Source organism: Aotus nancymaae, unplaced genomic scaffold (genome assembly GCF_030222135.1).
Source record: "Aotus nancymaae isolate 86718 unplaced genomic scaffold, 86718_ANA_hifiasm-v0.15.2.pri h1tg000008l, whole genome shotgun sequence".
Lineage (NCBI taxonomy): Eukaryota > Metazoa > Chordata > Mammalia > Primates > Aotidae > Aotus > Aotus nancymaae.
Window position 1 is genome coordinate 42,193,864 of NW_026988419.1, and position 25,629 is coordinate 42,219,492.

The 25,629-nt window shown below is 31.7% G+C and overlaps 1 protein-coding gene across 3 annotated transcripts in view; it reads right to left on the bottom strand.

Annotated features, from left to right (window-relative positions):
• Positions 1-25,629, bottom strand: part of GLS (glutaminase) — an 81,381-nt gene that overhangs the window by 20,083 nt on the left and 35,669 nt on the right. Inside the window, exons 1-8 of one of the 3 annotated variants that reach the window (XM_012442417.3) lie at positions 21,258-24,066; positions 20,439-20,471; positions 20,295-20,353; positions 17,575-17,641; positions 16,951-17,001; positions 14,043-14,219; positions 11,172-11,303; positions 10,123-10,215 (exon numbers count right to left, since the gene is read on the bottom strand). In XM_012442417.3, the coding sequence (XP_012297840.1) occupies positions 10,123-10,215; positions 11,172-11,303; positions 14,043-14,219; positions 16,951-17,001; positions 17,575-17,641; positions 20,295-20,350 (576 nt within the window). In that variant the 5' untranslated portion in view covers positions 20,351-20,353; positions 20,439-20,471; positions 21,258-24,066. Of the gene's footprint in view, positions 1-6,439; positions 9,063-10,122; positions 10,216-11,171; positions 11,304-14,042; positions 14,220-16,950; positions 17,002-17,574; positions 17,642-20,294; positions 20,354-20,438; positions 20,472-21,257; positions 24,067-25,629 lie in introns of those variants that run through there. The other 2 variants (XM_012442415.3, XM_012442414.3) reach the window with 2 other exon arrangements.

The following is a 25,629-nucleotide window of genomic DNA, read 5'->3' on the forward strand; positions in this document are numbered from 1 at the left end:
TCTTCTTTCAGCGCATTTGCCACCTTTCCCCTTCTCAAATGTGATGAACTCCTTTCTGTTCTGAAGTCTTCAAGTCAGATTAGCCTATCAACCCTATTCCATACTCCCCCTGACTCCTTTGAAACTTACATACTGTATTACCTTCCAGTGAAAACCAACCATATTTAACCACCCGGACAAAATAAGATCTTCTTATTGTACCCTCTCCTAGCATTCTTTACTTTTCTACCATTTGTTATCCTTATATTTGCTTAAATATTTGTTAAAGAAATGAAACATTAAAGATACAGCTAGCCATGCTCTCTGCATCCATTCCCTTCCCTCCCAGCAGTAAGCTTTATCTAAAGACTGGTGTTCATGTTCTTAAAGTTTTATTAGTAACTACATTGTGTATTTGTGTCTCATAACGTCTGTTATAGATGTACAAAAATGGCAGCATATGGCATATACCATTTTGCAACTCATTTTATAACATTTAAAATGAATTAGATCTACATGCATCAGTATTAACAAATCACTTATTACCATTTTAATTTTTAGTATTTATTCAGTATTTTTATCCCCTTTTAATTGCAAACACAAGTTGGTTCATACTTGTCTCATTAACCACTGCATATCCTAAACACTTCACAGTTTCTGTCACATATTAGGCAAGAAATAAACATTAGTTGAATAAGAACCTATCAGTGAATAATAAAGCACAGGAATAATGCTAAGGTTAATTTATATAGATCTGAACTGCTCGATCAAATTTAATTAGCTAAATAACTTGAACTAATTCTGTTTGTGTGCTGTTTGAACAAAAACTAGTGAAATGCCCTTTTTGGTTCTTACTTGGTAGAGAAAAAGACCTAAAGAAAAGAATTTTAAAGGTTGTACACTTTCATTTATATAGTGGCATCTCATCTTGGACATTGGTTGGGTACCAGAAATGAAGAGAAGAAAATAACACAAGAAGAGAACAAAATTCCTGCTATATAGAAGGTATTAAAAAAAAGTTTACTAAGTAAAACAAGGATTGAAAATATTGAGATGAAAACCTGGAAACCAGGAAGCCAGAAGAGTCCTGGACTCAGCCACTTTCTTACAGTCACACAAATGGGAAAGCAACTTCATAGAAGGAATGAGTTATCTGGTTACAATTTTACACTTACTACAAAAGCAATTCTAGAAGAAAAGAAGAGCAACTTAATTAAATGTAAAGTGGGTACGTTTACAATAAAACTGCTAACTTGCCAGAATAAGGGCGTTCAGATAGGTGGAAGTAATTTTTTTGGTTATCCTTTAACCGCTGAATTGTTTCTTCATAGTCCAGTAAAAAGAGACATTAAGGCAGAAATATTTTATTGGTATGATTAAAGAGGATTAATAGTATTCATCACCATGGAATGTTAACAAAATCACTTGTCCTGTAATTTCATCAGATGTCAATGAAGTTTCACTGTGCAGAAGATGCAACATTTATTCATCTCAATTCGAATACTTAAACAGTATTATTTAGTTCATTCTTTATTTACATTATAAATCTTGTGCATAGGCCTGGATCAAAGATGCATATAATACTTCAAGGATCTATGTAAAATAATAAATAAAGAATAAGCTATATTATACTGAAGAAGAAAAGTTTGGACTTTTACATTTCATATGTGATTTTCTTTTTAACTTTTTTAAAAAAATAAAACTACAGTGGCAAATGTCAACATCAAAAGATTTGGAAATGAACATATCAAGCAATATAAAGATGCAGAATTGGAAACCCATTTCCTGAGTAACTTTGATATAATTTTTTTAATTACCTCATTTTGGCCCAAAATAAATTATATGAAAGGATAAAAAATAGAATAGTTGAAATTTAGATAATGTATTCTAAGTTTTCCAACTAAAATTTAATTTGGAATGTCTGTGAGAATGAACAAAACAACAGAACTTGGGTGGAATTCAATTAATAATTTATGCCATGTTTTAATATCATTAATCTCATTTAATAGAAGAAAGTCAAGCCTTAAGGATTAAGTTTGAAGCTGTCCCCTCAAAAGAATCTTTATAAATTGCCCCTTTGTGATGATTTGCAAAAGGCACACATAAAATAATGAAAATTATAACTCTAATCTAGATCTAAAAAAAGTTCAACAGACTATCATAATTAAAATTTGAATTTTACAATGAAGTGGTTCAAATGTGAGTAGTTGTATTTGCATAATTGACACTAATATTTAATCATCATTTTTATTTTGGAATACATAATACGAAAGCAAGCAGACTTTATATTGAATGGGTTTATATTGAAACTGTGGGGAAAAGAGCTACTCAGGCAGTTTAAATTTTCAAAATTAAGAAACCAATACTATAATATTTTGAGAGCAACAATATCTAAGTTTTAACATTTTGTAAGTCAACAGTCTTTTAAAAAATCAACTTATTTTAAGAACTCAATATACATAGTCTTTCATAAATATTAAAACTCCAGAACTATGAAATGGAGATTGACACTGAAGACCATATGTACTATAGACAAAGTAAATAAACAGACAAACTTAGGAACCTTGTTTGGGGCCCACTCACAGATCCAAATGTCTAAAAGAAACAAGGGAAGTAGCTAGATATTTTGAATGTGTTTCAAAAAACACATGCAAAGAAACTTTTTCTTAAGAAACAATTTGTTTGGAACTTGAATAGTTTATTTATTTAAAATCTTTTTACTTATATATTTAATCTAACCTCAAAGGAATTTATTTTAAAAAGCCAGTGGTGTAACATTTATTTTTAGAGTTACATTTCTGCTACACTTTCTTTCAAAGGTTTCAGGGTAATGTTTTATTTTTAGAACTACTATATAATTTAAACATTCACTTCTAACTTTACTAGTTTTTAAATAACTGGGACATAAGACTGCTTACTAGAAAAACACAATTAGTAAATAACTGGGACATAAGACTGCTTACTAGAAAAACACAATTAGTTTTAATCAATGCTGATGGTATCATCTGCTAAATAACTTATAGTCACATTAACTACTACCAATTACGCTTCTCTCATTAAAATAACCACAGACAGAAAGTCCATCCAAACAAAACACACAACAGACCAACCCTATCAAAAGAGAAAAAAAATCTAAACATGCTAATAGAGAAAGCGAAGGGCTAGGAAACCCGGAAAAGGGGCTGAATGGAGTGAGTCTGTATCCGATAACCTTTAAGATTACTTTCAAATTCAAATCTGTGATTCTAAAAAATATATAAGATTATGGTAAATAAAAGTACATCAAAAATCTAGAAAGTTTGAACTATGTTTTAAAAATAAAAGAAAGCCTTCAACTGTTTACAAAATATAAATTTAATTATAGCTCAGGATTCCAAATATGGGCAGAGGAGATTTTCATTATATAAACAAAAATCACCAGAAATGTAGTATGACAACAGAAATTTTAAAACTATTTCAGATAAGAATGTTTTCTTTCAGAGGAGATCGGGCGCGTTCAGGGTGGTATGGCCATAGATAAGAATTTTTTCTTTCAAAAGCTAAGCCTTCCAATAGATAATTTTAATCATCTGTGGTTTTAAGGATTGGAAGTATTTCAGCAAGGTAAATACCTAATGAAAAAAAATACCATTATTTTTCATCATACTATGTATAAAAAAATCATATCCTCACATATTGAAATATGGCTTAAAAATAAATAAAATAAATTGTTCTTTGCCATTGAGATGTGGTCAATAATTTTTCTAAAAAATTTCATAATTGGTAAATGGGATTTAGAGTTAAAAGTATAGTAACAATGTTACAAATTAACTGACAGAAGCAGTTAGCACCAGCTTACCTGTTCTAATAACTTGTCTTTTGAGGACAAGATCATAACTTTTTTTTTAAGCAATGCATGATGGTTTTCAGTAAGTTTTTTGTAATTTATTGTTGAATGAAATTCACAAAAAATACCACAGATTCTGCCAAAAAAGTAATGCAATGCAAGTGCTAATTAGTATCCTATTCATTTTGATTAAGGATTAATGGATCAAGAAGCCATTATAAAAGTTTTTATAAAAATAGGTTTTAAATACATGGCATATTTTTAAAATCTCTATTAGCTACAATTTACAAAAATTACTAAAGTAGATGTACAATCTATAAAATGGAAATGGTAAACAAAGTCAACTTAAATTATCTTCCTTTCCTATGTTAAAAAAATAGAAATAGAAAACATTTTAAGACCACAGTAACAGAATTACTTTGTTAAATAAGTATTTATGATCAGTCTACTTAATATAGTATTTTTAAAAATGTACTTTTTCTATTACTATTTAAAAAGTTAACAATGCTAAGAAACATCACGTTTTCCCCACTCTGTTTCATGTTGGATAAATTTTGCCTCAGACATTCTTATAGTAGTTTTCTAAATTTCTCAAAGTCATATGCATTTTATGGTATTCAGATTAATAAACTACTGGCTGGAGTTTGGGGTGTGACATAAAAGAACTTCCCCTAACCCAATTAAATTCCTTCCATTTCTAAGTAAATTCCTTCCATTTCTAAGCAATGTAAAAAACAAAGGTTTTCACTTAATTACAATTTGAAAAAAAGAAAAATAGTTGAACTTGGATATACTTGAGTGTATATTCATATATAATTTTGCCCTTGAACTACATGTCAGAGAAAAGACTGATGAAGGTAAAGTCCATTCTTAATCAATCTATGTGAAAGTCTGAGTGTATGATACATGGTAAGAATTTTCCATTTATGCTGCATCTCCAAATCTGGTTTTGGTTTTATTACAGAATGCAAATATAACATTTAATATAAAATGGTAAAGAAGGAATAGAGAAGAAATCACACGTTAAGTACACTGATCACATATCTTTAAAAAATGCTTTGTAGCATTTTCAAGACCATCTAGGAGATAAACCAAAATTTTTACAAATGAATAGTAAATTGTACACAGTGAACTAAATAAAACTATTCCGTAAACTGCTCAATATGAGAAGTGCATTACTTCTTTTAAGTCAAATACAATTTTAAAAATATAATTCGTCTTTATAATAAATTTTGGAAAGTGCTTTAAAGTCAAATTCCACATAAAACCTAATATTCTTGGTTTCACTTTTCCAGAGTTCCCCCAATACTGTTAGTCACTCTCTTACCCTGGTAGTGCTGGTAGTGAATGGGAGTGGTAACAGAAACCACAAATCTTTAAAGTCAAACTGAAGAAGTATGTTATTCTTTTCAAATTCCAGGGAAGCAAAAATTTCAGGAGTTCTTTTGTGTCAAAACTTGGAATAGGAATAGATCAATGAATAATTTATACATAATACACAATGTGAAAACAACTGCTCATCATTTTCAGAATATGAATGGGTAGATTAAGATACATAGATAAGAAAATGATATATATATGTGTGTGCAAACATTCATATGCAACACATTATATATAAGTAATCAGGATATAGGCTGACATATCAGTATATTTCAGCAGTTCTTTCCACATAAATATAGCCTATTAAATAAATATATACTGTCAGATCAAGATCACCAGGCGTTTTAAGTCTCCTCTCTAAGTCTCCTCTCTCTTTGCTTCAAATGCAATTTAAAAAAAATCTTTAAAAGCAACTGATCACAAACTGTTACATCTATTGAATATGTCATTATACTGACCTTATTAACTAATTCTGAAAGAAATTCATTTAAAAATCCCATAGATTAATACAAAGCAACATAAATAACAGTATTTTTCCTTTCAAATAATTTTAAAACTTCTACAATATATTCAGGAAATCTCCAGAATATGAATGGCAGATTTAATTAAACAGAAAAATTTTAAGTACTATATTTGACTTACAATACATGGAGTCTCTATAATTTGTACTATAATTTGGACCATGACGTGGAAATATACAAAATTCCTTCTCAAAATGTAATGCCCTCAGAAAGCAGTTAAGGTGAATTTATGTATCACTGTCATTCTGTTTAATATAAATTCTGCTGAGATTAAGTTTTATTCTAAAGCAATATTATGATACTCTTCACTGGTTTAGCAATGTTTTTCCTATTCTTTAGGCAACAACAGACAAAATGAGAGTTTCATGGTGAATAACAATATTCCTCCTCAGAAAGTAGAAATAACCTACAAATAGGGTTGCATTTTTTTTAAGTTGGAAAAACAACCAAAAAAATTGAGGGAAAGTTTTCATTCAAATACTTCTAGTATAACCAATAGGAAAAGTCCTCCTCCCACAAAAACCACTAATGCTACATTGCACTAAAAAAAAAAAAATCAAATAAAGCCCTTTTGAGTATTTCTAGTTTACACTGAGGCAGCTTCAGAATAGCAAACACCTTAATAGTATCTTCATAAAGGATATTTTTTTTCTAAGTTAAAATCCCAACTGTTTTTGTACTTAAAATGTAGAAGTTGCTTTTATAAAACAAAACAAAAAAAAAAACAATAAAATCAGCTTAAAATAAATTTATTGTACAATACAAAATGCAGGCATACTGGAAAATAAAGGTACATTATTAAATATACAAAGCAAATGAAAGAAAGCTAAACAACACAAATGTTTTAATCCAAACACTAAGATAAAATGCACAACATTTATGCTAAAAACAAAGTACTTCAGGAATAATATGCATTTCAAATGAAATGTTAACGATGCCAAAAAATAAAAAGTAAGAAAAAAGAAAATCAAATATGCTATATTGTAAATGCTTGAATATCAAGAATCAATAATGGCATAAAACATTAAACCCAATAATACTGGGTACTTTTAAGAACTTTGTTTCAAAAGGTGTTAAGAATACTGAAAGAATCAAAATATGTCCTTAAAACTGGCAGTTTTTTTCTTTTTTAAGTTTGAGGGCCTATTCACAATATCTTATCTCTTCTTCCACTTATAATTTTCTATAAAAATTTCTGGATGCTCATTCTTAACATTTTCTAGACAGTGTAGCTTAGATAACAGTACTTCATTTTTAAGTATGCATTTAAACATTACCAACACAATAATAGTAAGTGCCACAAATTAACCTAATTTTGAAATCTATACAAATACGTACATGATATGAAAACTAAATCTTCATTTTATAAAATAAAACCAACTTCTAAACGGAATGGTAAAATGTAACAATTCAGAACATAGGGGAAACCATAATGCCTTTTTTCCAATTAAAGCATTCGATTGCCTAAACTACAAATGACCCTGGTGCAACTAACACAAATATACAACACAAATATGCAGTAAGGCCTTGAGAAGCATCCAGTTAGGATATGCATCTGAACATTCAAAGAACATTTAAGTAAGCATAAAACCCTCGGGAAAATTCTCTACAACTAATAATATAATTATTTAAATATATAAATTTAATACTTAAGTTAGCCCAAAAGGCTTTTGGCCAGCACCTCTGGGAGGGAACTTCTTTTCTTAATATCATAGTTCCCAAATTCAAGACATTATGATCAAGATTTTCTATATTTGCACTAGTATCTAAAATACCCAGTGAAATCTTTTTTGCTACACTATATTCACTTTTACAGACTTTCTGTTACCACATACATACACCATCATGCTAAGAAACCACCAAGTTTTTCTTCTAATCCCCCACAAAAAAAGTTTAAAAATGAATTGAAAAAATAAACAGGTTTTAACAAACTTGAAACTGTAGGCGAACTGTGGGGAAAACCAGAGAGGTATTCCCCTACGGAAGAAGGAAGAAGTGTGAATAGGTCCTACACAATTTTACAATCACTTTGCCAAGACAACTTTAAACATGATGAATAATTATTTGAAATCAGGTTGTATAAAATCTATAGTTCTCTTAAAAACAAGTTTTGATTCTCAATATTGCATTTTTATTACCAAACAAAAGGATTCAGATCTAACATATTTTAGTAGCATACTTACTACCTGCAGACTAAACTCATTTCCCAAGTACTCTAAGAGTTCAAATAGAACAAACTTCATGAGATGCTATAATTTATCACAAAAGAAATATTAGCAATTATAAAATTATTAGGATAATAAAATTTTTAAAGCTAAAAAACAAAATTTGCCGTTCATATTTAAATATAACATAGAAAATGTTATGTGGATAATATGAAAATAAAATTGTTTAGGTGAACAATTCACTTGAAGACACTCACTGTTTCTCCTTCTGAGTAACTAACCATTATAGCTTTTTATCATTATCTCACATCTGAAATTCTTTGGCTGGAATGTTTTAGTAACATAAGACACTCCTGTATATAACAATTCTGACAGAAACAGAGGAGTTGCAAAATAAAAAAGGTAGGAGACATATTTTAAAGCATTTGATAAAATTTTAAATAAATTTTTAAAAATGTAAAACCAATCTATCACTAAAAGTAGCATAAATGTAAATGTAAGCTAATTTTATAATCCACTGCTATTTTAAATAAAGTAATTTGGGGTTCATTATTTTGTCTTTTTAGTTTTGCATTTAGCATGGAAGTACTTTCTATCGCCACTATAGAAATCATGTCAAAGTTTCAAAAATGGAAAAGAAAAAACAAAATGCAACAAAACTTATGAGTTTAATGTGTGAATTTTAGAACTAAGTATTACAATTTTCTGTTACTATTGTAAAATGGGATTATCTGACTACATAGTTAAAATTTTAATTACATCAAGAAAAATTTAAGAGAATTTTTCCTTTTTGTATTTTTAAAATTAAAGCAAATTTATTTACTTGTAAATACTTTTTTAAAGACCAACAAATTCACTTTTTAATGTATTATCTTTATACAAAGATTAAAAGGAAAAAAAAGCTTTATGGCTCCAGCACCGAAGGTTGAGAACAAAAAATACCTCGAATAAATATTTATAATTTGCAAAAAAAAAAAAAAAAAAAAAGCTAAAGATGTTTGAAAGATTGAATGAAGAAACATTCTGAAACTAGAACCCATTTCTTTAGCTTTTCTCTCCCAGACTTTCCATTCTATATACTACAGTTGTAGAGATGTCCTCATTTGACTCAGGTGACACTTTTTTCCATACTGTCTCTTTTAAAGCAAGTTCTTGTTGGAGACTTTCATAGTCCAATGGTCCAAAGGAATGCTAGTTGTTCAAGCAACATACATAATTTATTAGTGCACTTGAGTGAAGAAAGGTCCAAGCTATAAAATGGTATTTTTCAATGAACATTATTAAAATCTGTTAACATTTTAAACCACCACCTCTGACATTTTGCTCCATCTTACTCAGGTCGACTCATAGTATTCTGTTGGTTTTGCATAATTCTTACATAGTAACAGAAGTTAATTTAGTTTAGCGCTACAGAAAATGTACTTAAGAGGTATTAAAAATATTTTCTATTTACAAGTGCTTCATATTATCTTGAAGTCTAATTAGGTAATTTTGCTACAAACATTTTCAATATGGTACGCAAAGAAACTGAATCAAAATTCTCAACACAAGTCCCTTGGTACAGTGAAAAACTATATAGACCAAAAAAGTTAAGTTCTGTCTCTTAGTAATACTTCTAAAAAAGTAATATATCTGTAGAACAGTATGAAGCCAAATACACTGGCAACAAAACAGGACTGTAAGATTATTAGGAATATTGCATTAAACACTCTGGAAAAAAAATTTAATCTCAGTGGCTTATAAAACTTATTATGAGGCTTCACATGGTCTCTCACTAATATGATCATCCTTTTACATATCCATCTACACAGTAAGCAAGAAGTTAAAATGAACTTCAGTTTAGAACTCTGACAAATACTAAGAGTAAAGCAATGCTTTCTTTTAAATTAGATTTATAGCATGTTCCAATGTCCTTTTTTTTTTTTTTTTTTTTTTTTTAGCAGAATCAATTTTAAAAATCTTGCTTAAGATAGTGAAAAACAGGAGGGGAAAACCCTGACACTAGGCTAACCAGTTTTGATTTAAATAATGAAACAGCAATATTTAAATATCTATATCTATTAAGCAATATTTAAGTATTTAATACTGGTGATTAAATACTGGATTAAAATGTCAACAATTTGATTTCACTCATTTATGATTAGCAAAGACCTGAAGTCACTAACAAACTAAGATTTCACTTATACAAGCAAATCTCACTTTTTCTCTCTTAAAAATCTTACTTAATCATCTAAATAAAAATTTTGCTTACCCTTTGATCACCACCTTCTCTTCGAGGATCAAGTTTTTTTGCAAAGTGTCTCAAATTATCATAGTTATGGAAATTACACAGAGAAACAAGGTCCTGTAAACAGTTACACATAACAGGTATAAGCAACTGGCTATTCACTGGTTATGTATATTCATATTTTAACAAACTGTGCTTATATCATCCAGCTTAGAAATCATCACTGCATGCTAATAAAGCAATATAATGCATCAAGATGATAACTAAAATCAGAGTAAGATATGGATACAAGCTTTAAAAACATTATTTACTAACATGATCCTAGGGCTCAGACAATCAAATTGTCTAACTTTCATCTTCTACAAAATAGGGTTTATAGTCAGCCACATGAAAGAATTCTTCTATCAAATAAGTGTAAAGCAACATTAAAATATAAATAAGTACTCTGGTACAATCTACTATACTTTATATATAATCCAATGTCATACTCCAGTTTTTGTAAAAGACTGGAAAATAAAACAATTTTAATTGAGTATGGTACTTAATATGAACTCTAGCCAGAAGTTGAAACATTAGCAGGAACTGGGTAACAACAAAATACAGAACTATCAAGAGCAGTAACACTTTAAAAATTTTTAAATTTTTTTTAAATTTTCAGTGTTTATTTCCTCAAAAAAATGTTTAAAGGTAGTCAATGGATAAAGGGATAAAGATATTCAACCATGCAGATTAAAGATACAATAAAACAAAACAATTCTTAAGATACATTGTCTTTTAAATTACTTCTCTAAGTTTAACATCTTTTGTTGAGCTTTTAAAAATTGATACTAATTATAACCAGGAAAATTAAAATATTACCATCAAACAAATATAATTTTCTGTAGGAATAATTAAATGGTAGCTGTCTGACAGAGGCAACTTGAAGCTCCTCTGTATTTCCATGGCTACCTAGTAACTGGCACTCTATATGTAGGCAGAGGGCCAAGAGTTAATGACTATGGAAAATGGGTTAAAAAAAGAATCAGTGGATGGCTCAACTTATATCATTATTTTCATCAAGAAAATATGCTTACGTGACAAAAGTGAATTCCCTTAACACTGTTGCCCATCTTATCCAGAGGAGGAGACCAGCACATCATACCCATAACATTGGGGACAACTAAAAGAATGCCCCCAGCAACTCCAGATTTTGCAGGAAGACCGACCTAAAAATAATTCAGTAAAATAAGTATTCAGGTAAACATTTTAAAATAAGAAATGTTTTGTTCAACAACAGGGAAATTGGGGCTGAGTATCATGGCTCACTCCTGTAATTTCAGCACTTTGGGAGGCCAAGGCAGGCAGATCACAATTCCAACTCCAGGAGTTAGAGACTAGGCCAAGTAACATGGGGAGATCTCATCTCTACAAAAATACAAAAAATAACTAGACATGGAGGTGCACACCAGTAGTCACAGCTACTCTGGAGGCTGAGGTGGAAGGATCACATAACCTCAGGAGGTCAAGGCTACAGTGAGCCATGACTGCACCACTACACTCCAGTCTGGGTGACAGAGTAAGATCCTGTCTCAAAAACAAAACAAAAAACAAACTGGGAAAATTGGTTTAAAAATTAAAATTTTAAATATATATCCATACAGTAGACATTAAAAATATAGATACATTTTTATCAACATGTTTATAAATAAAGTTATAAGTCTGGGCCTGATGGTGCACACCTGTAATCCCAGCACTTTGGAAGGCTGAGGTGGGCAGATTACCCAAGGTTAGGAGTTTGAGATCACCCTGGTTAACATGGCGAAACTTCGTCTCCACAAAAAATACAAAAATTAGCCAAGTGTGGTGGCAGGTGCCTGTAATCTCAGCTACTTGGAAGGCTGAGGCAGGAGAATCACCTGAACCCAGGAGGTAGAGGTTGCAGTGAGCCAAAATCGCACTACTGCACTCCAGGCTGGGCAACAGAGTGAGACTCACCTCAATTAAAAAAAAAAAAAAGTTATAAAACAGTGTGGGATAGATTTGAATATAGAAAACTTGTTTAAAGATACACTCTAAGGAATTATAGCAGTTACATCTAAATTGTGGGGCTATGGATGCTTTTACTCTTCCTGATTATATTTTCTAATTGTTCTAAAATAAACATATTGTTTTTAAATATAACCAATTATTTTTAAAAAGTACTTTACAAATAGAAAATAAAAAGTTATATATTCTTAAAAGATTTTCTAAAATGGTAATTTAAATTAATTCTCCTCAAAAAATTTAAGTTACATTAGCAAAACTTGACAAATGATAAAAAACAAAATTAATGTCATTAGGGCAGTGTTCATTAATTGCTTACTAACATTCAGTCAGTAAGCACCTCTAGATAGAAATATACCAATAAAGTACTCTTATATAAAACTAAACAAAACAAGCAGACAAAAAAACACCCGAATTGGATCTTCAAATTTATAGGAAATACAAGAGACAATGGAACAAAGGTAATCAGCAACGTACAGACTGTGGAAAACTGTATAGACTAAATGACCCAGTTTTTTCAACCAAAAATAAGAAAAAAAAGAGACAGGAGAAAAGAAGACCAATAGATTTAAAAAAAAAAAAAAAAGGGAGACACAACCCAATCACAATGTATGCTTATTTGTATCCCAAGTCAAACAAATTATAAAATAATATCATAATTTACAAGGATATATAATATATAATATAATAATTTACAAGGATATATAATAATATAATAATTTACAATCCAGGAAATCTGAACAGACTAAATATTTTGATGATATTAAATTTAATGGTGATGGTAATAATAATATTAAAGTTTTCATATGTAATATTTAAGTTTTTTTATATGTAAAGATGGTATTATGTTTTGTTAAGGGTCCTTATTTAGAATTATATACTGAACTATGACAAGGATAGGGGAAACATGCACATTCAGATGAAACAAGATTGGTAATGTTTTCATAGTTACTGAAGCTGAGTGATGGATAACATTAAATGTATCTCTCTCTCTCTCTCTCTCTCATTTTACATGTTTGAAAATTTCCAAAATAAAAAAAAAAAACTTTTAGAAGGCTATTATGACTTGACATGAGCATAATTAAATAAGAAAAGTCTATACACTTTACAAGTGGCAAATGCACAACAGAACTTAAAGCAGTATGCTTTTGTTAAGTTTTAACTTTAGTATACTTTTAGTCCTTAAGACATCTATGGCTAGGCCAGGTGCGGTGGCTCAGGCCCGTAATCCCAGCACTTTGGGAGGCTGCGGTAGGAGGATCACGAGGTCAGGAGTTCAAGACAAACCTGGCCAACATGGTGAAACCCCACCTCTACTAAAAATACAAAAATTATCCGGGCACAGTGGTGAGTGCTTATAATGCCAGCTACTTAGGAGGCTGAGGCAAGAGAATTGCTTGAACCAGGACCTGGGAAGCAGAGGTTGCAGTGAGCTGAGATTGCGCCACTGCACTCCAGCCTGGGCTACAGAGCGAGACTCCATCTCAGAAAACAGAAAAAAAAAAAAAAAAAAGTCTCAAAACATAGAAAAAAAAAAAAAAAACTACAGCTGTAACCAAAGATGTGAAACATCACATCTTTGCAATCTTTCTGAACTTAAAGCATTCTTAAGATATATACTCATCATAATGCTAGACATTAACAACTAAAAGTAAAGAAAGACTATACTAACCTTGTACACTGGAATGCCTTAAAAGCAGAAGGGATGAGGTTCTATAAATTAAACTTCCAAGTTCTTAAAAACATTTGGTAGACTTTAGCTCTTAGTCCTTACTAACCTTGTAACAAATTAACCTTGAAAACAATCCTCTCTCTCAAAAATTAATATATAGCTTTAGAAGCAAAGTTCAAACTGCATTTTTAAAAGAACCAGTTCACACTAGTTTCTTGCCAGAGAAAATTAAGATTAAACAATTACTTACATGGAAAGCAAACTGCCCTGAGAAGTCATACATGCCACAAGAATGCATCAAACTCAATGTATTTCGAACTGCTTCAGGGCTCAGTACTCTTTCACCAGTAATTGGGCAGAAACCACCATTAGCCAGTGTTGCAGCCATCACACTGGCTGATTCACAAGTCACTTCAATGGAGCACAGCTAACAAAAAGAAAAAGCAGAATTCTAAAAAATTAAGGTTCATATTTTTAATACTACTGTTTGCTTCTAAGATATTCTATTTTATTTGGTATTTCATATAGATCTGAAATATTTCTTCCAAAGAGATTATTTTAATATAAACTTGATGACATTGTAAAGATTTTAATTGACCAAAGTTCTACCTCCTTTTAAAGTTTACCCTGATTTGGCCAAAGATATTCAGTCTTTTAATGGCAGAACTAGGCTAGGAATAGCCAGACCCTAAACACTAAGATTTGTTATTATTCCATGTGATAATCAAATTTGCTTAAATATTAATACTTTCTGTGGAATACACAAGCATAATTATTTTTAACACAACAGAAAAAAAGAGCCATGAAATATTTTTAAGACAAAGCACCATACATGATGATTATGATAGTGTCTACATGAGAAATCACCATTTTAGAAGAAAATGCTAAAGTGCCTGACATTTCACCCATAACAAAGCTCAGCATCGCCATTTATATGGTAACAGGCAAAGGACAAAGGAGAAGAAAAATATAAAGCGGATCTGTCTCAGATGCTCTGTAAGCCTAAACCAAAATGTTATCTTTTGGACCACTTATTAATATTTATATGATATTTACTATGGGTGCTAAATATACCCTTTAGAATAAAATGTGTGTATTTAAATACAATCAAAATAATGGAAATAGTTCCCCATACCAAACCCAAATTTCCCATAAAATGAAAATAACAAATTTTTCCAAATGGGATGAGATGGGGTCAAAAAAGAAAAGTGGAAAGGAGAAGAATGGGTTTTCAACTTGTAAATTTTCCTCAGCCATACTCCAAGATCTACAAGAGGCACAGGGGTTTGGAAATAGCAAGGAGGAAAACTATAGTGAATTAGAACACTGTGTGTTTAACTTGACTAGATTGCTTATTTATACAAAAAATCTCTTCCCTATTTCTCAAAAATAACATAATAGACTTAGAATACTGCCCCAGATATCAAAGACTTATGATAAGGTCGATTTAATCATGCAAGGCTTTCTGAATTCCAATAATCATTTTCTAATTTATACTTAATATTAATTGGAATTGTGTTTGTCATAGGGCAGCACACTCTTAATCTGCCAAAATATCGACTTGAGTACTCTGCTGCTAACCTCAATGGCGGTTCAATTTGATGCAGTTCTTCTCCAAAACAGTCAGTACCACTTCTACAGCTGTCTCTTGATTTTTGCCATCAAGTATAGAAATCTTACGATACAGTAGATTAGCAGCATCTAAGCTATAACAGCCAAATTTAAATATGTATTCTAAAGAAAAAGAAACTTATGGAAAAAATTCATACAAACTAGGGAAAAAATAAAGGCTATTGGAGTTAAATGATATGACATAGTTTCAAAGGAATTTCACATGTCATCTCATGTTATCTTCAACATAATACAGCAAGGTAGGTTAGGCATATGCTACAGATTAGGAAACTAGGGATCAGTAGCTAAAATTAGGTCACATAGCTAATAAGTGGCTGGGCTAGAACTTACATTTTATATTGATGATCGGATTCCCAATTTACAGTTTTTCACACTGGACAGATGACTAGCTGCAACCTGGATATCTATTAAAATCTAACTTATTATCAACCTCCCTTGTATATTCTCTAAGATTACTGAAAGGTTAAAATTAAAGAACCTTTAAAAGTAAAAACAGGGAAATGTAATGTGAACTATAAATTGGCAATAATGTAGCCTACTATGTAGCTTCACGTTACAGTCCCATCAATAGCACCAACTGTGTTAAGTATGTAAGAATAAATTGAACTGAAAGTGTGGGTGAGAGAAGAGATCTCCAGGAAGGCTAGTCTAAATTGAGTTCTATAGCACAGCCCATTGTGTGCAGCCTGTTCCCTCTTGCCCAACCTCACCCCCTGAATATTGAGGGCTACTCTAACTTAGAAGAAAGCCCAACATCAGACACTGCAGAAATGAACTGGGACCAGATAAGCCAGAATAGAGTAGTAACAAAGAAATTACAAAAGATACCAAGGCAGCTGAGACATTCACACTTTTAAATGCTGATTAAAAAATTAATAATAATAGCTTTTCCTAAATAAAATGTAAAAGCTAAGAAAAATTTCAAGCTCAGTTTTTAACTAGGATTGCCAATTTCTGGGAGCGTACATTATTTTTGACAATTCTTAAAATATGTTTTCAGAAAAAAATTTCCCTATTACATTTTGCGGCATGAATTTTTAGGCAACATAGACATGAGACTGCCTTTTATGAAGACATTTTTGAAAGTCAATGGAAAATGTATTTTCTCACGGCCTAGAACCAAGATTTCTGAGACATCTGTATTTTGCATAATGTGACACATCCATTTATTTTATTATTTTTATTTCAGGAGTCTCACTCTGTTGCCAGGTTGGAATGCAGTGGCGCAATCTCGGCTCACTGCAACCTCCGCCTCCCGGGTTCAGGAGATTCTCCTGCCTCAGCCTCCTGAGCAGCTGGGATTACAGGTGTGCACCACCACACCCAGCTTATTTTTGCATTTTTACAAAAACAGGGTGGTGTATTTTTACAAAGACAGGGTTTCACCATGTTGGCCAGGATGGTCTCAATCTACTGACCTCATGATCTGTCCACCTCAGCCTCCCAAAGTGCTGGGATTACAGGCATGAGCCACCAAGCCCAGCTGACACATCCATTTATATATACAATTTATATAATTAAATTACCTGGAAGTAGAAGTCTAATATACCAACCATGTCAGTGCCTTCTGGAAAACACTAAAAAAATAGAAAGGATATTAAAAATTCAGGCACACAGGAATGCACATAAGAAGAGAAATACAGGAAAATTAAATTTCAAATGTATACAAGTGTTTCATTTTAATTAATAAAATAGCATGTAACTTTTAAAAGAGTATAAACACAAAATAAAGAATAATAAAGCAAAATTAGATGGCATCATGTAAGTTTCTAGATACTAGTTTAACTGACAATGATAAAATGATTCATGATTTATAAATCAAGTTACTGGACCAGCCACTTAAAAAAGAAAAAAATCGAGGGTAGTTAACACTAATCAGACATTATGCTTTTGAAAAAATGGATGAAACCTCAAACAAAATTTACATTAATAAATAAAATTAGTCAAATATTTAAATACTGCCAGATACAAATCCATTTAATAACATTAACAATTTGTTATCACTGACCAAAAAGCACTCTGCAAAAACTTCTGCACCTTAAATAGTAATAGGTAGTTGCTTAAAGGCTATTGTTGAATTCTTAGTATATATCTTCATGTATTCAATTAAATAAAAGAATAATTTGAAATAGAAACAAAAATTTAAAAACCTTCTTTTCTTTTAAGTAATATCCTATTGCAAAATTTCGATCTCCACTTTCTCTTTCAGACTGAAACCTGGAAGAAGAAAAAACAACATTTGCTCTATGTACTTTCTGTAAAAGTCTGATTGCTCATAATTTCATTCGTATAGTAATGTACAGCATATAGAACAATGAACTCAGTACTATAGAGTTCCAATCAATTCTGTCAGTAGGCTATTTGAGTAGCTTTGGACAAGTTGTTTAAGTGATAATTCTTTCAATCTTCATTTTCTTGACTGTAAAATGACTAAAATGAACTCAGGCCCTTTCTAGTCTTTATGCTTTGTAAACAAAAATTCTAACTTTAAAATTCTCAAATATTCTACCATTAAAATGTACTGAAAAATTGCAGGATCCTCTAGCTACCCAAAAGTACAATAAGAGTCCATTTTAACTGACATAATCAGGGAACTTGACATAATCACGGAACTTTCACTGAGAGTGGGAAACACAAAATGGAACTTGCAGGACTCAATGGACTAACAGATTTCAGGGGGAAGCCTAGGCACTGGCAAATTCTATGCAGTATGAACAGTTATAAAAGTATAAAGACAGTGATCCACTGAAGAATGGCAAATATTCTGATATAACTGGGAAAAGCACATGGAGAACAGTGGCAAAACATCAAACCGACAAAGGAGACTGGGACCAAATTATCAAAACCAACAGATGTCAAATAATGTAATAGCTCCTGACCATCCACAAAACAAAAGCCTGAGGGCTTTCAAACAAGTTATCTAATCAGATCTACATTTTAGAAAGATAACTCTGACATCGGTTTGGGAAAGGGGAAAAAGAAGTGATGACTGATCTATTAAGAGAATACTGTAATGAGAGCAACAAAAGCCTGAATTTAGGCAGCTGTGATAGGAACAAAAGGAGGATGATCAAACATGCAAGCAGTTGGATAATTTTCCAACCTGATGAGAAAAAGGAGAAACAGGGAGGGTAAAGACTGATATAAAGCCTCAATTTCTAACATACCCTGAGAGGATAATAATATTAGCTGACACAGGGATCGCTAGAGCAAAAAGCAGTTTGGAAAGAAAGAGAACTGAGTTTTGATTTAGACAGACGTAACCTGCAGTATATTTGAGAATTACCCTACAAGTCTAAAAGGGCTGCTGATATTAGAGGAACTGTGGGTAAAGTTGTATCACTGAGGTGGACAGCCCCTTCTAATGGTACATTTTAACATTTTGAATTCTTATCAATTTGCTATACTTTTAAAAAAAAAAAATCAACATAGTTTAGATAAAGGACTAAGTAGTCAGCAATTATCACAGTGCCTGACACATAGTTCTTCAACACTATCTCAGGTGCCTATTATCTGCCAGATAACAGGGATATAGAAATGAACTGGAAGATACAACATTCTATCTAGGTCTTAAGGAAGTCAGAGTCTAATGGTGGTTATGGAGGAAAGAGAGACATGTAGTAAGTTGATAAAATATAGTAATAGAAGAGCACAGGAAAGAGGCAAGTTGAGATTCATGGAATACTTCCTGGAAAAGATATTTAAACTGATGAATTAATGTTGGGAAGGTAGGCAACCTGAAAATGTGTACTCCTGAAATGTGAAGCAGGAAGTGCAAAATAAGAATAAAATAGTAGTTAGTATACATGCTAAAACTGCTTAATAATGTTACAATAATGCTTAAGATAATAATGTTTCTAATTACAAGGAAGCAATCAGACAAATACAAAATGGGAAACATCCATTCAATGGCCTGCTACCTGTTTTTATACAGTTTTTTTAGAACACAGCCTCATATTGTCTATGGCTGCTTTCTACTAAACAGCAGAACTCAGAAGTTACAACACAGACTATATGGCCCACAGCTTAAAATATTTACTGTCTGGTCCTTCAAAAAAAAAGTCAGCAAGCCCTAGTCTATGAAACAAGCAGCCAGCACTCTTTAAAAATAAAAGCCATTTAATAAAATTTTTAAAACCAAGGATCTAGAGCTGGGGAATTGTTCTAAGTAAAGAGACAAAACAGACATCGTAATAAATACAATATGAGAAACTTGACTTGTTCCTGAATCAAAAATAAATAATAATTAAAGTTGTAAAAGACACCTGGGGAAGAGTTGGGGACATTCATATATTGATTAATGTCCTGATATTTTAAAATCAACGTTAATATTCATACAAGTGTTAATGGTATTGTGGTTATGTAAGAGAATGTCCTTATTCTTAGATTATATATGCTTTCTTATTTAAGGGTGAAGTATCACGATGTCTACAACTTAATTTGAAATGGTTTCAGGAAAAAAGAGAGAGAGGTTGAGAAAAAGCAAGTATGACAAAAATATTAGAAAACATAAGTAAAAGATTCCAGATATTTATTTCTTCGACTTTTCTGTAGACTTGGAAATTTTAAAATACAAAATTGGGGTAAAAATCAAATTGGCCTGGAACAGAAATAGAAGAGAGGTAAGACAGGTGCTATAAGCAAAGATAAAATTGAACAAGCACCGGTAATTTGAGATAAACTTGGGATCTCTTCTGATTGTAAAATTACCTATAAGAAATTTGCAAAACTATTTAAAGCATTTTTAAGTGTTTCTGTCATGTAATTTAGAAATCATTCATTTCCCTATAATAAAAGGAGAGCAGATCAATTCTAAATATACTGTGTGATTTGTATCTTTATGTAACAAAACAGTATTTAAAATACTCACGTTGCATTACTGAATCCAACATATTCATTACCCGCCATCTTATTCAAAAACTGCATGACCTATAAACCAAAATTAGGAAATATTAGTAATCAAACAAATATATAGAGAATGTGGCATGAAAACTGAATGACATATTGCACTTACATAGTCAAATTTCTCAGCATTATTTACTCCTTGCTGCAAAAAAATAAGAGACATAAATACGTTAATATAGGTACCACCAGAGTTAAGTTTCAAGCTAATATCAAAATTTCAAACAGCTACTATTAAAATTAATATACTGCATTAGTAATTTTAAATTTAGGAAATAGTTCTAAAGTAATTTAATATTTATATAAACTTTTTTTACATGTTCTTTAATACCTATATGTTGAGAATGCATCAGAATTACAAAGGGAATGCTTTATTTTAAGTATATCTTAACCCAACCCAAAGTTACAGAATTTTAAATACAAGTTATCATGAATTCCCTTATCTTTCTTGACAGCACATATTTGCTAAAATGTGTTATTTATCTTATATTTTAAAAAACTTAAAATAAAGTTTCACCCTTTGAAAAGAATTAAGTATATATAAAATATGATTTCAATTAAGAACAAGCTACTTGTATTTTATTAAATCCTTAAACTAATATTAGAGTTACAAAAATGAGTTATGCTGCAAAACTAACTAATCTTTTATAATTCCAGTATATGCAAACATTCTGGTTACATTTTACTACCACAGAGAAAGCTCTACTCTTAGTAGCTCTTACTTGTTATGATAATACTTGAACTAAAAAAAATTATATTTCACAGTCTCTAAAAAATTAGCTTCTATTGTATTTAGTATGATGCCAATTCAGAGTATGGAAGATGTATTGTTTCATCACTTTCATTTCTGACATGTTATCTATTGCAAATGTCAATAGGAAAAACCTATGTAACGTAGATCAGTTCAAGTAGCCAAATGGTTTCATTTTACCTCGGCGAAGTTTACAAAGCAGTAAGTTGTAGATCTGAAATCAAACGTATTAATTGGTGATATGCACCCAAAAGAAACAATACATCTCTAATTTCTAAAAGAGGCTTAAATTAAAATAATTTGACAACTAAAGTTTTTAAAACATTTTTCTTTTTTACTTTACCCTCAAAAAAATCCAAAATATTATAGTTTAAAATATTATGGAAGGAAAACCTGTACCAGTGAATTATTTAATTGAATAAAGCCAGGTTCATTCTTTACAAGAGGATTAGAGTGTGGCTGACAATATGTGAAAACCTACAAATCAACTTATTTAAGAAAGATGTGCAATCACATATATACAATCAGTAGCTGGAAGGAACACCATACTATTTGATCAAAATTAGGCATTAACAAACTTCAACAAGATTAAGCATAATTTAGTTACAGCCATATTGTAATCACTATCTACGTATTTTCTCTAAAGTAACCTTTGACATAATTTTTTCTTTCCTTATAATATACCAGAAATCAAAATGTAGAAATGTAACTCCAAAGCTGTTCAATGAAAAATAATTAAAAGAAGAAATTACCAACTTCATTGAACTGTTGCAGTTGTCAAAATATTCCATAGATCCTAATGCTGTAAAATATGTAACAACATTTAAACCACAAAAACCTTTGTAACCTTAGAAAAAGCACAAAAAAACAACTCTTTTGGAAACGGATGTCAGCATTTGCATTGGGAAGTCATATGGACAATTACTGGTTAAATAATCAATGTAAAATAAACAAGTTACACTGAACTTTCATTCTGTGACCTAAACTGTACCCTATAAAACTTATACAAGTTTTCTTCATTGGGCTGTCATGTTTAATATACAAAAATAAAAACCATTCAACTCTAGACTGTGGTCACATAACTGGTCTATTTTGTGACTTACTAAATTAAAGCACGATTAAATTTTGTTTTTACATTGTTTTTAAGAAACAACTGGTATTTACCAATGTCTATCATTTACAATATAACATTTTGGGTAAAGTACTCAAAATGCTCTAGGAAGATTATATAAATAGAGCAAAACAAAATACAGACATACCTCATTTTATTGAGCTTCACTTTATTGTTTTACAGATACGCATTTTTTTAAAAATTGAAGGTTTGTGGTAGCCCTGCATCAAGTAAGTCTACTGGTACCATTTTTCCAACAGTATGTGCTAATTGTGTGTCTGTGTGTCAAATTTTGGTAATTATTATTATATGTCAGATGATATAAGACATCTGTGATCAGTCATTTTTGCTCTTACTATTACACTTGTTTTGGGGTGCCACAAGCCATGTCCATGTAAGATGGCAAACTTAACCTATAAATGTTGTGTATGTTCTGACTGCTTCACTAATCGTCCACTCCTATCTCTCTCCCTCTCCTTGAGCCTCCCTATTCCCTGAGACACAACAATACTGAATGAAAACAGGCCAATTAATAACCCTACAATGGCCTCTAAATGTTCAAGTGAAAAGAAGAGTTGCACATCTCTCACTTTTAAAAAGTTAGAAATGATTATTATTAAGCTTAGTAAGAAAGGCATGCTGAAAGCCGAAACAGACAAGTTGAGCCTGTTGCACCAAACAGTTAGCCAAGTTGTAAATGCAAAGTTTCCTCTGCATTTCTTGAAGTTCTTGAAGGAAATTTAAAAAGCTACTTCAGTGAACACATGAATGATGGAAAGCAAAACAGCCTAACTGCTAATATGGAGAAAGTTTGTGTGGTCTGGATAAAAAATAAATAAGTAAAACTAGCTACAACATTCCCTTAAGCCGAAGCCTAATTCAAAACAAGACCCTAAATCTCTTCAATTCTATAAAGGCTGAGGGAGATGAGGAAGCTGCAGAAAAGGGTTTGCAGCTAGCACAGGTTGATTCATGAGGTTTAAGGAAAGAAGCCATCTCTGTAACACAAAAGTACAAGGTGAAACAACAGCAAGGGCTGATGCAGAAGGTGCAGCAAGTTATCCAGATCTACCTAACTTCAGTGATGAAGGTGATTACACTAACAACAGATTTTAAATGTAGACAAAACAGCCTTTTATTGAAAGATGACATCTAGGACTTTCATAGTCAAAGAGGAAAAGTTAATGTCTGGTTTCAGAGGACAGCCTGACTTGTTAGGGGCTAAGGCAGCTGAACCTTAAGTTGAAGCTAATGCTCATTCATCATTCCAAAAATCCTAGAGTCCTTAAGAATTATGCTAAATCTACCCTGCCTGTGCTTATAATAAAACCTAGATGAGACCACATCTGTTTACCACATTGTTTATGAATATTTTAAGCCCACTGTTGAAACCTAGGGCTCAAAGTTTGTTTTTGTTTTTGTTTTTTTTAATAGAGATGGAAGTATCACTATATTCCGCAGGCTGGTCTTGAACTCCTGGGCTCAAGCAATCCTCTTACCTCAACCTCCCAAAGTGCTGAGATTACAGGTGTGAGTCACCATGACCAGCTAGAAAATAAAATATTTCTTTCAAAACATTACTGTTCACTAACAGTACACCTGGTCACCCAAGACCTCTAATGGAGACATACAAGGAGCATAATGTTTTCATGCCTGCTAACACAACATCATTCTGCAGCCCATGGATCAAGGAGTAATTTCAAGTTTCAAGTCTTACTATTTAAGAAACACATTTCAGGCCGGGCGCGGTGGCTCACGTCTATAATCCCAGCACTTTGGGAGGCCGAGGCTGGTGGATCACAAGGTCAAGAGATCGAGACTGTCCTGGTCAACAAGGTGAAACCCCGTCTCTACTAAAAATACAAAAATTAGCTGAGCATGGTGGCGCGCGCCTGTAGTCCCAGCTACTCGGGAGGCTGAGGCAGGAGAATTGCTTGAACCCAGGAGGCGGAGGTTGCGGTGAGCCGAGATCGCGCCATTGCACTCCAGCCTGGGTAACAAGAGTGAAACTCCGTCTCGGAAAAAAAAAAAAAGAAACACAGTTCATAAGGCTATAGCTGCAATAATAGTGATTTAACTGATGGCTCTGGATAAAGTAAACTGAAAATCTTCTGGAAAAGATTCACCATTCTAAATGTCATTAAGAACATTCGTTATCATGGAAGGAGGTCGAAATATCAACATTAATGGGAGTTTAAATGAAGTTGATTCCAATCCTCATGGATGACTGAGGCGGATCCAAGAGGAATAAGTAACTGCACATGTAATGGAAATATCAAGAGAACCAGAAATAAAAGTAGAGCCTGAAGATATGACTGAGTTGCTGCAATCTCATGATAAAACTTGAACGGATGAGGAGTTGCTTCTCATGGGTGAACAAAGAAAGTGGTTTCTTGAGATGAAAACTACTTCTGTTAAAGATGCTCTGATTATCATTGAAATACAACAAAGGATTTAGAATATTCCATAAACTTAGTTCATAAATCATCAGCAGGGTTTGGGAGGATTTAATCCAATTTTGAAAGAAGTTCTACTTTGAGTAAAATGCTGTCAAATAGTATTGCATGCTACAGAGAAGTCTTTCATAAAGGAAGAGTCAATTGATGTGGCAAACTTCACTGTTGTCTTATTTTAAGAAATTGCCATAGCAACTTTCAGCAACCACCACCTTCAGCAACCACCACCTTTAGCAACCACCACCATGATCAGTCAGTAGTCATCAACATCAAGACAAGACCTTCCACCAGCAAAAAGATTAGGACTCACTGAAGGCTTGGATGATCCTTAGCATTTCTTAGCTATAAAATATTTTTTACTTAAGGTATTTACACTGTATTTTTTTAGATGTAATATACTGCACGCTTAATATAGTATAAACACAACTTTTGTATGCATTGGTTAACAAAAAAATTTGCATGACTTTCTTTTTTGCAATCTTCACTTTAGTTAGGTGATCTACAATATCTCTGAGGTATGCCTGTATTGAATAATTGCATTGACTGAAGAATGTTTCTCCCCAAAACTTCCCCATTTAAATGTAAAGGCATTTCATTATTGTTTGTTCATATTATCTATCCTGGAAATGGCATTTAACTAAAGTCAATAAAATATATCTGCCTGCGTATCTCTTGGAAAGACTTCATGTACCCCAAAGATAGATGAGATCTAATAATCATTAACATGTCATATTAATTCTGAAAAAGTTACAGTAAAAAGCTTATTAGCAAAGCTCTTAGGAAAAGCACACACATACATATACAAAATAGAGTAAACCACCCCCCCTACACAAAGGCAAAACTAAAAATGATTTTTAAAAAATCATTATGGAGTAGTAGGGTAGGTCGGGTGGAGAAACAGATGTTAACAAAAGTAAAAGCTGGGCATGCGTATGTGAGAGCTGGCCATACTAGTCTGTCTATTTTATGTATGTTTGAACTTTTT